The sequence below is a fragment of the Protopterus annectens genome, chromosome 14.part0 (assembly GCF_019279795.1).
Source record: "Protopterus annectens isolate FY-2018-M chromosome 14.part0, PAN1.0, whole genome shotgun sequence".
Lineage (NCBI taxonomy): Eukaryota > Metazoa > Chordata > Ceratodontiformes > Protopteridae > Protopterus > Protopterus annectens.
Genome location: NC_056748.1, coordinates 509,923,772 through 509,937,182, shown reverse-complemented (window position 1 = coordinate 509,937,182; position 13,411 = coordinate 509,923,772). Strand labels below are relative to the sequence as shown.

The 13,411-nt window shown below is 40.9% G+C and overlaps 1 protein-coding gene across 1 annotated transcript in view; it reads right to left on the bottom strand.

Annotated features, from left to right (window-relative positions):
• LOC122788694 (prominin-1-A-like) overlaps window positions 1–13,411 on the bottom strand; it is an 899,670-nt gene that overhangs the window by 198,837 nt on the left and 687,422 nt on the right. Inside the window, exon 12 of the mRNA XM_044055589.1 lies at window positions 11,957–12,109. Coding sequence (XP_043911524.1) covers window positions 11,957–12,109 — 153 coding nt within the window. The remainder of the gene's footprint in view (window positions 1–11,956; window positions 12,110–13,411) is intronic.

The following is a 13,411-nucleotide window of genomic DNA, read 5'->3' as shown; positions in this document are numbered from 1 at the left end:
CCAACTTCACGCTTCTCAAGACAGAAGTGGCAAACTTCACGACACCCATGCTGACGGACAGTAGAGGTACAACTGCTGAATCCTATACAATTGCACATTATAAGCACTTACACAAGTGCATGGATCGGGCAATCCCTAACAGAACCAAGATGCTATCCTCCAAAAAAAGGAAGCCAATCTGGTGGTCCCCTGCCATAAACAAACTCTACAACAGAAGAAAGAAACTGTTGCAAACAAGAGTAAAATCCCATGATTGAAGGAACTCCGTGGTCAGCCTCAGTAAGAAGCTGAGATCACTCATAAAATCCTCCAAAGCTCGTTACAAAAACAAAATTGCCACTGTTTCTAAAGACAACTACAAAGCATTCTATAGCTATGTCAAGAATCTCAATGGCAACACTCAGATCTGCTCTGAGTTACAGCACAATGGCACTAAATATACAGAACCAACTGATATTGCCAACATCCTGGCAGATAGGTTCAGTGCTAACTTTACCCCTCTCTCATCCCTTAAACGGCCCCTCTCTATACTGGAAGAATGCAAAGTTCCTGTAATCACGGCTGCACAGGTAAAAAACACACTCTTCAAAGCCAAGAACACAGCATCCACAGGACCTGACAACATCCCAGGGTGCGTTCTACATGAACTACAGAATTAACTGGCGCCCCACCTAAGTACCATGTTCAATCATAACCTCACCTCAGGCTTTGTGCCCACTGAATGGTGCACAGCAATGGTTATCCCACTCCACAAAGGAGGAGCCACCACGGACCCCAGGAACTACCACCCCATTAGCCTGACAAGCCTGGTCTGCAAAGCTATGGAATGTATCATCATGGAACTTATAAACAATGACATTGGTAATCTCCAAACTCTGGACCCTACCCAGTTCGGGTTTGTAAAAGGCAGATCATGTCTCCTAAACCTGATAGACTTCTTTGAAGCGGTCACCAAAGCCATAGATGAGGGTAAAGTGGTTCACGCAGCCTATCTAGATCTCGCCAAGGCTTTTGACACTATCCCCCACTCTGGAAGTATAGATAAACTCACTAAACTAGGTATAAATCCCTATGTCACAAGATGGGTTGCCAACTGGCTCAGTGACAGAACCCACACTGTGAAAGTAGCAGACTCTAAATCCAACTTCAGACCAGTGACAATTGGAGTACCATAGGGTTCAGTCCTAGGTCCTCTCCTGTTTGGTATCTACTTGTCTGAAGTACAAGCTAACACAGAAGGTCTTTGGTTAAGAAAGTTCACAGATGACTGCAAACTAGGAGCCATAATCAAAACTTCTAATGATGTGGACATCCTACAAAAGGGCATCACTGAGACAGATGCCTGGTGTCAAAGCCATGGTCTCAAGCTCAATGCCAAAAAGTGCATTGTCATCCCTTTTGGTAAAAACTCTGTACCCATGAACTACCACATAAACGGTAGTCTACTTAACACCAAAAGTGTGATAAGAGACCTTGGGACACAGGTGGACAGTAGTCTCTCCTTTGATAATCACATCGCCACCGTAGTCAAGAAATCCTTCTACGTGGCACGCCTCATCACAAAAGGTTTCTCATCCAGAAAAAAAGAGGTCATTGTTCTCCTCTACTCATCACTCATTAGACCCATTATAGAGTACAACGCCCTTTTTGGTATGTACCTCACAAGACATCTACAACAACTGGAAAGGCAACAGAAATACCTCACAAAGAGGATTACCGGCCTCAAACAGATGCCCAATGCAGACCGTCTCAAAAAACTCCAGCTTTACTCTGTCGCATATTGCCTACTCAGAGGCAATCTCTGCCTAACATACAAAGCTATGTCAAACCCAGAGCTGTTGGACATGCTCCACTTAAAGAAATCCCAATCCTTCCGAGCTACATGCTCTAGGGACCTAAACCTTGTCACCACAATAAACAGTACATGCTGGAGGGATAAATTCCTGTCCCAGAGACTTCCCATACTCTGGAACAAACTACCTATATATATCAAACAAAGCTCCTCATTAGCACTCTTCAAGAAAAATCTTGATGATTGGATGGGAGATAGGAAATTCACCCCGGGGATCACGTCTGTGGCTCTGCTTGACAGGGGCACAGGAAAATAATTTACTTGGGTGTCAAAAGCCAGGGTACCATTTGGCTAGGCTTATATAGGCCCTAGGGCCAATAGCCTAGTACCTACCTATGAACCTATACGATTGGCTATGATCATGGAAGAAATTTCAGAGGAATTGGTTTTTGATCCATCATTGTAAAAGCCTACCAGTCTTGTGTCCTGTGTATGACTAGCAAGTCAGAAAGAGCTCCAGTATGAACAAGTTGCATTCAGATTATGCTACAATTACATAAACACTACTGGTCATAACTTCTAGATGTAAAAAAAAAACAAAAGAAAGTTTTTTTTCTTCAAGGGACTAACGCTCCTCTGCGTTCCTTGTGGGGAAGCTTTCACTCTACATTCCCTTACCTATGCAAATAACAATATTATGCTGGCAAAGATGCACCAAAATGTGAAAATTGAAAAACTGTTCATTCACTGATCTACTCCTGGACACCACACAAAACTATTAACCAGTATCTTCACTGTGACCATGCCTAAATGGCCCACATATACTTTCTCTAACCCACAAGTCCTCATCTTAAATGGAATGACCGTCTATATTATCCACATGGGTCAATGACAATTTCACTGATGGCAAAAAAAAAAAAAAATAATAATAATAACAGCGTGTGTCTTCTGATGAATGTTCCAGGAATTTTCTGTTGCAAGACAAGTTTAAGATGTAACGGAACTGAATCTGTGGCACAGAACAATGAAGACTTGGCTAAGACCCAGATTATATAGGTTTGAGTAGCAGCCCAGTCACTAGATGTGCATGCTGGGTAGGGGTGGGGGGTCAGAGTGAGTGGTCGACACTAGTCACCCATCCTGAAGAGAAAGAAGGCAGCCTGGTCTACTGCATGACTGGCATCTAGTGGAGGAAGGTGACCCAGCGGGTGGAAGGATGGACCAAGAAGTCCATGCCTACAAACTATATGTACGCTTAGTAGCCATATCAGCTCATGTAAAGCAGCATGTAAGAGCCATTAGGGTGCTACTGTGGAAGAGTTCTGGATACAGGGCTTCCATGTGGAAGGGTTAGGTTAACAATAAATTCCACAGGAATAATGCTTCTCAAGCAGGGGGGCAGAATCAGTCTGCAGTTCTCTGGTCAGAGGATAATTAAGATGTACCCTTCCTTGTCAGTGGCCCTGACATGATGGGGTGAATCAAGACCACCAGATCACTGGGAAGAAGACTCCTCCTCCTTGACTCTTGGGAATAGCTGCTGAGCCCTTACTGAAGTGTGCTGCTAAAAGGAAATGCAATGCATGGGAGTGAAAAACTTTCATGGCTGCCTGGATGATGCCTCCAAGTCATCTCTCTTTTGCCATTACTGGTCTCTGGGAGGACAGTGTATGAGAGGAAAAAATGTTGTAGAGAATAATTGAAGGAGGGATGATGGTTAGCAGACAGGAAGGTAAAAATCACATAGAAAAATGGGATATTATAGAAGCCCATCAAGTTTCCTTCTGGATCACTGCAAGCAGGTACAAGTAGGCTATGTAGCTAAGAGACAGTGAAAATATTTAAGGCAGCCACTATTGCACATCTCCATTGATCATTTGAAGTTCTAGAGGAAACTGATTTAGTCCAGCTGCATTAGCATAGTGATCTTTTTCATTAACTCTAAACAGTATTTGTGCAGTTCAGGAAAAGAGCCAACATCTGCATGCTTGCAGCATGCATTAAGGGGAATTTCTTAATTTGGATTAAGAATTGAGTCGAATAGCTGTTCAACAGTAATGAATGTAAATTCTTCTCCATTAAGACACTGCTAAAAATATCTGAAACCCCAAATCTGTCTCAAAGCTTCTCAGTTAATCTTGGCAAAAAGGGATAAAGCCCTGACTATGCTACATGTGACCTGAGTTCACTTAGTGGTTTTGGTGCATGTAGCAGACGGCAGGAGAGGATAGGAGTGAGTGTCCCACTGCTGGCTCATCCATCCTAAAGGGATGCAGTTTGGAAACGAATTTGCCACTTGGGTGACACTTACTAAGAGTACTAGGTGTTACATATGTGGAGTATTGGGCTAGGGAGCACACACTGCTGTGGCACAATTACAAAAACTGAGGGGATTCTGCATGGAAAGGCATGCTTCCCTTGGAAAGCCACATGTTCCACTCAGGGAGATGACAGGCCATACCACAGGACCAGGAAGCTTACCCATTCACTACTACCCTACACTTACTTCTGGGGGAATGGATGGGCATATAGGGCTTCCTGTGCAGGAATAACTGGGACATATAAGCTCCTTCCTAGCCCAGGAATGCCTGCTTCCTGTCCCAGTAGAATGACAGGGTTGATTGGGTGCAGGGAGAAGAGCCACTAGGCAAGATCCTGAAGGGATGGAAAAAAAGAAAACTTCCCAGTAAATTTATGCATAATTCTTCTGTCATGTAGTGTGACAGCATCACCCATGACATGAAACATCACTGCATGCATATTATGTTTGTAAGCATCACAGACTATTTTTTTCACCTATTTTCCACTATTGTTTCCCAGTTCTGAATCCACTAGTGGCTTACTTTACCTTTCTTCCTTATGAGATGCAGCAGGTCGCAAGATACCATCATCCAGCCAGCCAACTGTGATTTTTTTTTAATTTAGCCCTATCCTCTTTGCTTTCAGCAGATGATGCATGCTCTCACAATGCCAACCCAGTGGATCATACTTGCTTCCATGCACATACCTCTTCCTGCTAAAATGCATTTTGCATTGCTTGTTGAGAACTGCATTCTCAGTCCTTGTACCAGATCCTGTACCCTGATGACCATCATGCGGTGAACTCAAGGTGTTATGGCAGACCACACCCCTGTCTTCTCCCCAACATGAATGAATATGCACTGGCGGATTGATTCCCACCCCTCGTCCAGTTGACTTCTCTTCAGCCTAGACCACTATTTGAAAAGATCTTCACTTCTCTATGCCATGAAGGCACCCCATCACAATCTAGTGTCACTCGCAAGAAAGGACTGTAATGTCCTGCAAGGTAAATTCATACAGTTAACGTTATGATTTCACCAATTATTTTGTATTTGATAATGCACTTAACCATTACACATGGTCATGAAGAAATAAGTAAAAAACAGAACAAGATTAGGAAATTACCAACAAGATTCTAGTGCAGCAAGATCTCACCATAGGCTAATTATGTTACAAAAACAGAGGATATGACGGATGCCACACTAACCAAGACACTTAGCTGCTTTTATCTTGGTTTAATGAATTAAACTAAACATAGACACCCCCCTACATGGGTATGTACTGGATGGGTCCAGGTTGGGTAAAACCACAAGGATAATTTGAGGCTTATGGTTATGGAATTGGAAAGTTACTTTAAGGAAAAAAAGAAATATAAATTGGGAAAAGGCACTTTGAGAGAAATGGAAGAATGTTGGAAAAAGTACAGGTGCAACAATTTATGCTGAATTTTATTTGCCACACCTTGCCCCTGATGCCTGCTTATTATCATCCCTCTCCTAGGCAATTGTGCCACTTTTTCCAATTACTGGGGTGATGTTCAACCAGGGAGGGCCATCAGTAAGCCAGCTCTTATGGGTGTTTTGTGTTTTTCTTGCTTATGTCCTAACATCGTCAAACACACATTCAACTAGAATGGAGGAGGGGGCAGTGCAATAGGCTGACCACAGAAGATGTTTCCTTTTTCTAGTCCCCATCCACCAACTTCAAAGTATGAAAGGTGGTTCCTCAGCCTCCACTAGGAAGTTAAAACATGGCTAAAATAAGTTACTTTATATCTACAAAAAGTAATTTTAATGGGGTAATATGTTGCATTATTATGTATCACAGATATCTGTGAAATGTTTTCTTAACAATGTACTTATGACAGACTATTTAATTGTGGAACAGTGTAGAACATGGAATCCAAAAGAATTAAAATGTGGAATGTTCCTCGTAAGACAGTACAGCTGAGAGGTATGACTCAATGTACTAGCCACAGATGTCTTATATTTTTTTCAGTGGCGGCTGGCGACTTCAAATCAAAGGGGGGCTGCAGGAGATAGCTGAATGGGTGGGTCAATGGGAAGGGGTGCGGACAACTAGAAAGGGTAGGAGCTATGCTCAAAACCACAAAAACTAAACTTTAATTAAATATGCTGCCCTGGGTGCCAAACCCTCATTATGAGAGTCCAATCAAGACAAATGAAGTGTAAAAGAATAAAAATATTTCAATGCATTGGCTGCTTGACAGCTTACTTAATATCTAGATGGAAACAAAAAGGTTGTGAGGCATGAAAAAATAAATTACTTTTTAAATACATTACTGGAATGCCAGTCAAAATCAAGTACAAGAAAAACAAGCAGCACTCAAATCAAACCGCTTCTCCTTGCACTGCAGTTCTAATTATAATTTATATTCAGATTTATTAAAGTACCAAGTAACATGCTGAAAGTAGCAATCTCGGTGATGCCCCCACTTGTAAAAATGTTTCTTATCCAAAAAAGACCTGCTGCCTGACAACTATCTACCTGTTTCATGGGGAAAACATGATCAAAGTAAAAAATTTAAAGCAAACAAGCTCAAGATACATTGCTTAAAGGATTACTGTACAGGTTATGGACCACACATGAATGACATTCTGTTTAGTTTACAGGTAAAGCCCTCAGAGATCACTGGAAGTCTCCAACAAGTGTAATGAGCTTCTTAAAATAATGTAACCCTGTCCTTTATTACAAATACTGTCATATGCATTTCAATACCCAACACTTATACATTATCTAGTTAAGTATTCTCTGCATGGCAACAGAAAGGCTTCAATGTTGGCAATTCTTTAACAGTATGCTTATTAAAGCTTACTTGCATGTTATGATCTCAGACAAGCTTACCTGATGGTCATTAAAGCATTGCTACTTAAAACAGAGCAACAGGCCCTTTGAGTAATAAGCATAAATCAACAGTACAAAAATATGACAGAAACCAGACCATTCTGCAAAATCAAGAACAGATGAAAAGCCACTGTAGTACTTGTATCTACCTTGGATGGGGGGATACCCTGCACATTTACACTGCATAACTGCTACTTGCCTGGACACATCCAGAGTCACTACATGGGGGAGTGGGGTGCAACAAGTATGTCACAATTTGAAATGTCTCTGGCTGACTGTGATGGCCCGACACATTTGTCCTACCTCTCCCCCTCAGAGCAAAGCCATACACAGAAGTGGGACAAAGGCCCAAAAATAAGGACAATTTTTAAATATTGCTCTTATAAACTTAAAAAGATAATAGAATAGTAGGTCTTGCTTTAGTATGCATTTTCTGAAGGATATGAAATCTGAAACTCAAATGTCATTATTTTCTAACTTCAGTCTTTAATGATTTACCACTAATTTGCCAAAAAAATATTTTTATGAAAAATGGACCAAAAATGTGATGCAAAAATATAAAATAGCCACACAATACAGCTGGGAACCTGTCAAAGAAGGGATACTTTTTAAATAATATTACTGCTAACTTGAGCAACTGACAAAAAAGAATCTACATGCATTTCTGAAGTAAAAGTAATCTATAACTGATTATTACAGTTATTTCTTAATTGTAAACCCTCCATGTTTTCTTCCAAAATTGCTATGTTGCGGAGGGGTTATTAGGGGAAGAGCAACATTTTGAGCCAAATTCGGGGACAGTTGAGAGGTTTGGTTATGCCCAATTCTATAAAGCAATTTGCATATACCTCTCAACCTGTTAATGCAATAAATCTGGACAAGGCCAAATATATTGGGGGAACATATAAACAGTATTAAAAATTGCTCTTGTATAAACTGAGACAGTTGATAGAATAATAGGTCTTACTTTAGCATGCATTTTTCTGAAGGTTATGAAGTCTGAAACTCAGTGTGTCATTATTTAGTGACAATTCCTAAATGATTTTCCAGAAAACCACAAATTTTATGAGGAACAAACCAAAAATAAGAAGCAAAAATCTATCCATTCTGTGAAAATCTGGACAGTTGGGAGGTACAATTCAGCTGGGGCTGACTGAGTTTGCCGCCCTTCCCCCCACAAAATCATGGTCGAATGGAGCCCTCCCCCCTGCAGCCATTCCAATGATCCATTACTTGGCTATTTCCCTCCATTTACCATAAACACTAATGTGCATACTGCTTTACTTCTATGATGATTTGGATTTCATTTGAAAGTTTTATTTTGCATTTTACAGCACAAACACTAAGACATCTGCTAAACAAAGCAACACAGTCTCACAATGAAAACAGGCTTAGCATTAAAAACTTCTCTGCTCTTAAAACTCACATTCACAGCAACTTTTTTGTTGGAATTTTTAGTACTTGCAGGTTTACTGCTTGGATTTGCTGTTCGTATTTTTGTATCGTTTCTTCAAACATCTGCAGTTTCATAAAGAGATTCAATTTTTGAGTTGTCGTCTTTTGTTCTGCAACAGCTGCCAGTATATACTTGGTTTGTGGACTGTTTTTTTTTGCTACCTTCCTGATAGTACTAAATTATATTCCTTGTACAATACAGTACAGTTTAGACGGCATTTTAAATTTATTGTTCTGAACATTATTCCAGTAAACAATGAAACAAAATGCATGCACCAATGACAAAACTACCCAATTCAGAACATTTCCATCATAAAGGTCTACTCAACCTTCTACAGTCCACCAGTATCAGTAAATATGCACACTCTCTGAAGTAGTAAAAGTCATCTAAATAATTCCACATTAAAGAAATCTGTAACAATGAAGAGGTTGCTGCTAGCAAACAACTTTATTTGTAGATGAATAAACAGTGACATAAAGTGCCTGTTGCCCTTGAGGAATAAATTGACTATGTTGCATGCATTAAAAAAAAATAAGCTAGTAATATTGCAATAGGGACTGTATGGCAAACTGATAACAGGTTCAAGTTCATAGTTACTACTCTAGGCACCTTTGCCAAAAAGGACTGCAGCATCCACCCACTTTACAATACAGTACAGTATCAGCAATGCATCTATCTGCTGTGGGAGTAGAACCTGCAGCCTTCTGCATCAAAAGGAAGTACACTACCTGTTGTGCTATTAATGCAAGCAGACTCAGAATAAGCAGCACTAAAGTTTTGTTCCCCTGCAGCTCTCAGCTCCTTGTAAAATCTACTCGACACCCAGCTGTATCTCTGAACTTTGCAGCATAAGAAATCTGGAAAAAGCCGAAATTTATTGGGGGGGACAAAAGCCCAAAAATCTGGGACACATTTTAAACATTGCTAGTATAATGCTGGAAAGTTGCTAGAATAAAATGCTGTGTTACCACCATACATTTCACCGCCACATCTTTAACCCAGGGGACCCTGTGCAAAACAGAGAAACATACCACTATGTCAAATCAGCTGTTTTGTGAAAGAGAGGAAGACAAACTTAAATGGTTACCATTTAGTGAATTCAGTTCTCAGCATAGCTGTCAACCTCTGATACAAAACACCTGAACAAAGCCAATAATGGGGGGAATACAGCCCCCAAACATATTCAGTGAATTCAGTTCTCACTATAGCAGTCAACCTCTTAGCAAAAAACATATGGACAAAGCCAGTAATGGGTGGGAATACAGCCCCCAAATATTTAATGAATTCAGTTCTCATCATAGATAACTCTCAACCTTAGCACAAAATACCTGGACAAAGCCAATAATGGGGGAATACAGTCCCAAAAATAGGGACAAATTTCAAATATCCATGTTATAAACTTAGACAACTGCTAGAACAATTTTGTGTTACCATGTACTTTCTGAAGAATATGAAGTCTGAAATTCAAATGCCTGTTATTTTTTAAACATTTAACCAGGAAACTAGTCTGACTTGGAACAAAAGACAATTTTCAGCAGAGCAGGGAGAAATGCCAGACACATCTTTGCAAGATGGGAAAACATGCACACACCACACAGAAGGCACCCCAGACAAGAATCAAACCAGAGAACCTGTAGCCGTTGGGCACCAATGCTACCAGTGCACCACTACACTACAGACTTTGCAAGGAAAAATGTACATACAGAACCACAGATTTTATGAGGAACAGAATACGAGGCAAAAATCTGCAAATTTTTTTAGAAATGGTGGTGGATAGGGGATTCAGGTCCTTGCCACCTGCATCCAAGGTACAGGGTTCAAGCCAGAGTATCTGTACCCACCAGTATATAGTAACTGGGGCATACACACACACACACACACACACACACACACACACACACACACACACACACACACACACACACACACACACAAAGCCTTCACTTATCTGCTGTAAATACATGTCCCACCCGTTCAACAGCCAGACCAAACACCTACCCGTTTCAAGAACGAAGCAATCCAGCCAGTGACCAAAACCTCCTGAAGCAGTAATCCATGAATGAAGCAATCCAGCCAGCGACCAAATCCATGAATGAAGCAATCCAGCAAGCAACCAAAACACCTACCTCCTGAATGAAGCCAATCCAGCCAGCGACCAAATCCATAAACGAAGCAATCCAGCCAGCAACCAAAACACCTATCTCCTGAATGAAGTCAAGCCCACGCAATGAATGTCCCATGAGAGCAGCTCACCTCAGTCCTCATTGGTTCTGCCTGCAGCCGAAGCAGTCTGGACCTCTTCTGTGCAGTCACCGCACTGATTCCTAGGTGCATTTGCAGCAATGATTGCTGGGTACCAGTCTCTATCCGGACTGCTGATAAAGGCAGTTTGAGGTCTTCAAATGTGTCTGTGCATGCACAGAGGAGTTGGGACTCATGTTTTTTTTGTTTTTTTTTTCCTGGTTTTGTTTCTTTCTGTTTTTGTTTTTTAGTTTTAAAGATTTTTCTTTTGTTTTTACTAGGTGAGAGGGCTGCTCTCCGGCAGTCCGATAGCACGAGCCACCCCTGATTTTTTTTCTATGCCTTTTCCCCCCTCTGTGCTTGCTGCCGTCACCACCATTACTAACAGTATTGAGTCCATTCATTACCTTGTCACTGGGTAGTCCCCAACACGAAGGTGAGGGTTGACCAGAGAGGAACATCATCTAGCAGCCATGCATGTGTTTTTTACTCTCTATAATGAAGCAAGGTATGAGAGTGTTTCTGTATTAAGGCCTTAACCATGCCCTTCATAGGTTGTATGAACACTTGCATTACTGTGAAGGCCTTTTGTGTGTGTGTGTGTGTGTGTGTGTGTGTGTGTGTGTGTGTGTGTGTGCAGGTGCCTACCCTCATGTTCAGTGACGCCTACCATGGTAGAACTAACCCCATTTTTCCAGATCGTGGCTATATTTTCAATGCCAAACCCCTCTTTGCATGGTGGAAAGCAGCCAACAGACTACCACTTCCTCCTTCTAGGATGACCAAGCCTGCATGAGCTGGTCACTCCCATTCTCCCCTGTCCATCTACTCTAGCACCCAAGCTGCTATTCATACTCTGGATATCTAGGCTGCAGTCAGGGCTGTATCCCTCTATATCATGGAGCTGGGGCATGGATATTTGATCTTAATCTTGTTATTGCTGTTGTATCAGCTGTATTAGCTACCTGTATTTGTGTAGCCTCCTGTACTTGCTGTGATTGCTCTCACTATATCTGGTTCCCGGTTTTGTAGGCAGTTATGATTTCAGACTAAGTACTTTTGAACTTTTGTTTGTCATATTATTTTCTTGTATGGCTGTTATATTTTTGTGTGTCATTATTATACCATCAAGTAAGTTTATCTGAAGGTGTAGCATCATGGATTGGGACTGAAAACTGTCAGTTGGCAAGTCTACTTACTCAGTTATCAAATATATAGATATAGGCAAATCAAACAGAAGTGATATAACAATGTTCAAGTAATGGTACAAGCAAGGTCTATGCGAGTATAAATATACTTACACCATGAAGAATTCACCTCCACAATTGGAAGCACAGCTACGCTTAACTGGATCCACACTAGACCGAAGTCCTGCAGGCCCAAGCACTAGCCCAAGACAGTTGCACACTACGATGAGAAGTATTACAGAACAGAGTACGATACCAGCTATCCACCTATGACATAAAAATAAGATGCTCATTAACATATGGACTGAACCGGGCACAAGATATTTTATTTATTTTGTTTGTTTACAATTATTGACCAGGAATTTCCATCTCAGAAGATATCATTTTCTATGGATTTCTAGGAAGACCTTTGAAAATGCATTGAAACACACAGTGACTACAAAAGCTGAAGAACTCTATGCCAGTGACAGGTTCCACCCATTTGTGATTAGACAACTACAATATAAGCAAAACATGATGGAAATGCAAGCAAAGGAATTAATAACTGTTTACTGGCAATTTGCTGTCCAGACTTAAGAAGTGCATGTGTACTGTGCATGTGAAATAAAAGAGATTCATAACATTTGTTCCTCAGACATGATGTTTGTTGCTGGCATAAGTTATACACTAGCAGTAATGAGCACCCAGTTTTTTTTTTGTTTGTTTTTTTTTTACATTTATCTTCTGAGAAGAGAGGGCATGAGTAATTTTTTATATGATGCGGATTTTAGAATTTCAGGTGTATAGTATGGGTCATCTACCTATAATATTATTAAATAATTATTATAATACGGATATTGGCAAAGGCTCTTGCCACCCCCATAGTGCCTTTTTTGGGCAAGGCTCAAATTCTAAACCTACCACCCTAGAACACCAAAAAGGAAAAAAACTAAGGGTAATGCTGCTCAATGCCAGAAGTCTCACTCTCAAGATGCACGCACTCGAGGCCCTTCTCAATATGGAGAACATCGATGTCTGTGCTGTGACAGAAACCTGGTTCAAGGCTCCTGAGAGCACCCCAGCACTAACAGGTTTCACCTCATATCATGCGTTCCGGCCCCAAAATCCGGACAACACCAAGAAAGGAGGGGGGGTGTCCAATATTCATAAAGGACACCCACACCTCAAGGTTGGTGGCAACGCACGATGCATCGGAGACCATCCAGGTACAATTAACCATAGGCAAGACTGCTCTGCAATTTGTAGCATGTTACAGGCCTCGAGTGCGTGCATCTTGAGAGTGAGACTTCTGGCATTGAGCAGCATTACCCTTAGTTTTTTTTTCCTTTTTGGTGTTCTAGGGTGGTAGGTTTAGAATTTGAGCCTTGCCTAAAAAAGGCACTATGGGGGTGGCAAGAGCCTTTGCCAATATCCGTATTATAATAATTATTTAATAATATTATAGGTAGATGACCCATACTATACACCTGAAATTCTAAAATCCGCATCATATAAAAAGTTACTCATGCCCTCTCTTCTCAGAAGATAAATGTAAAAAAAAAACAAACAAAAAAAAAACTGGGTGCTCAT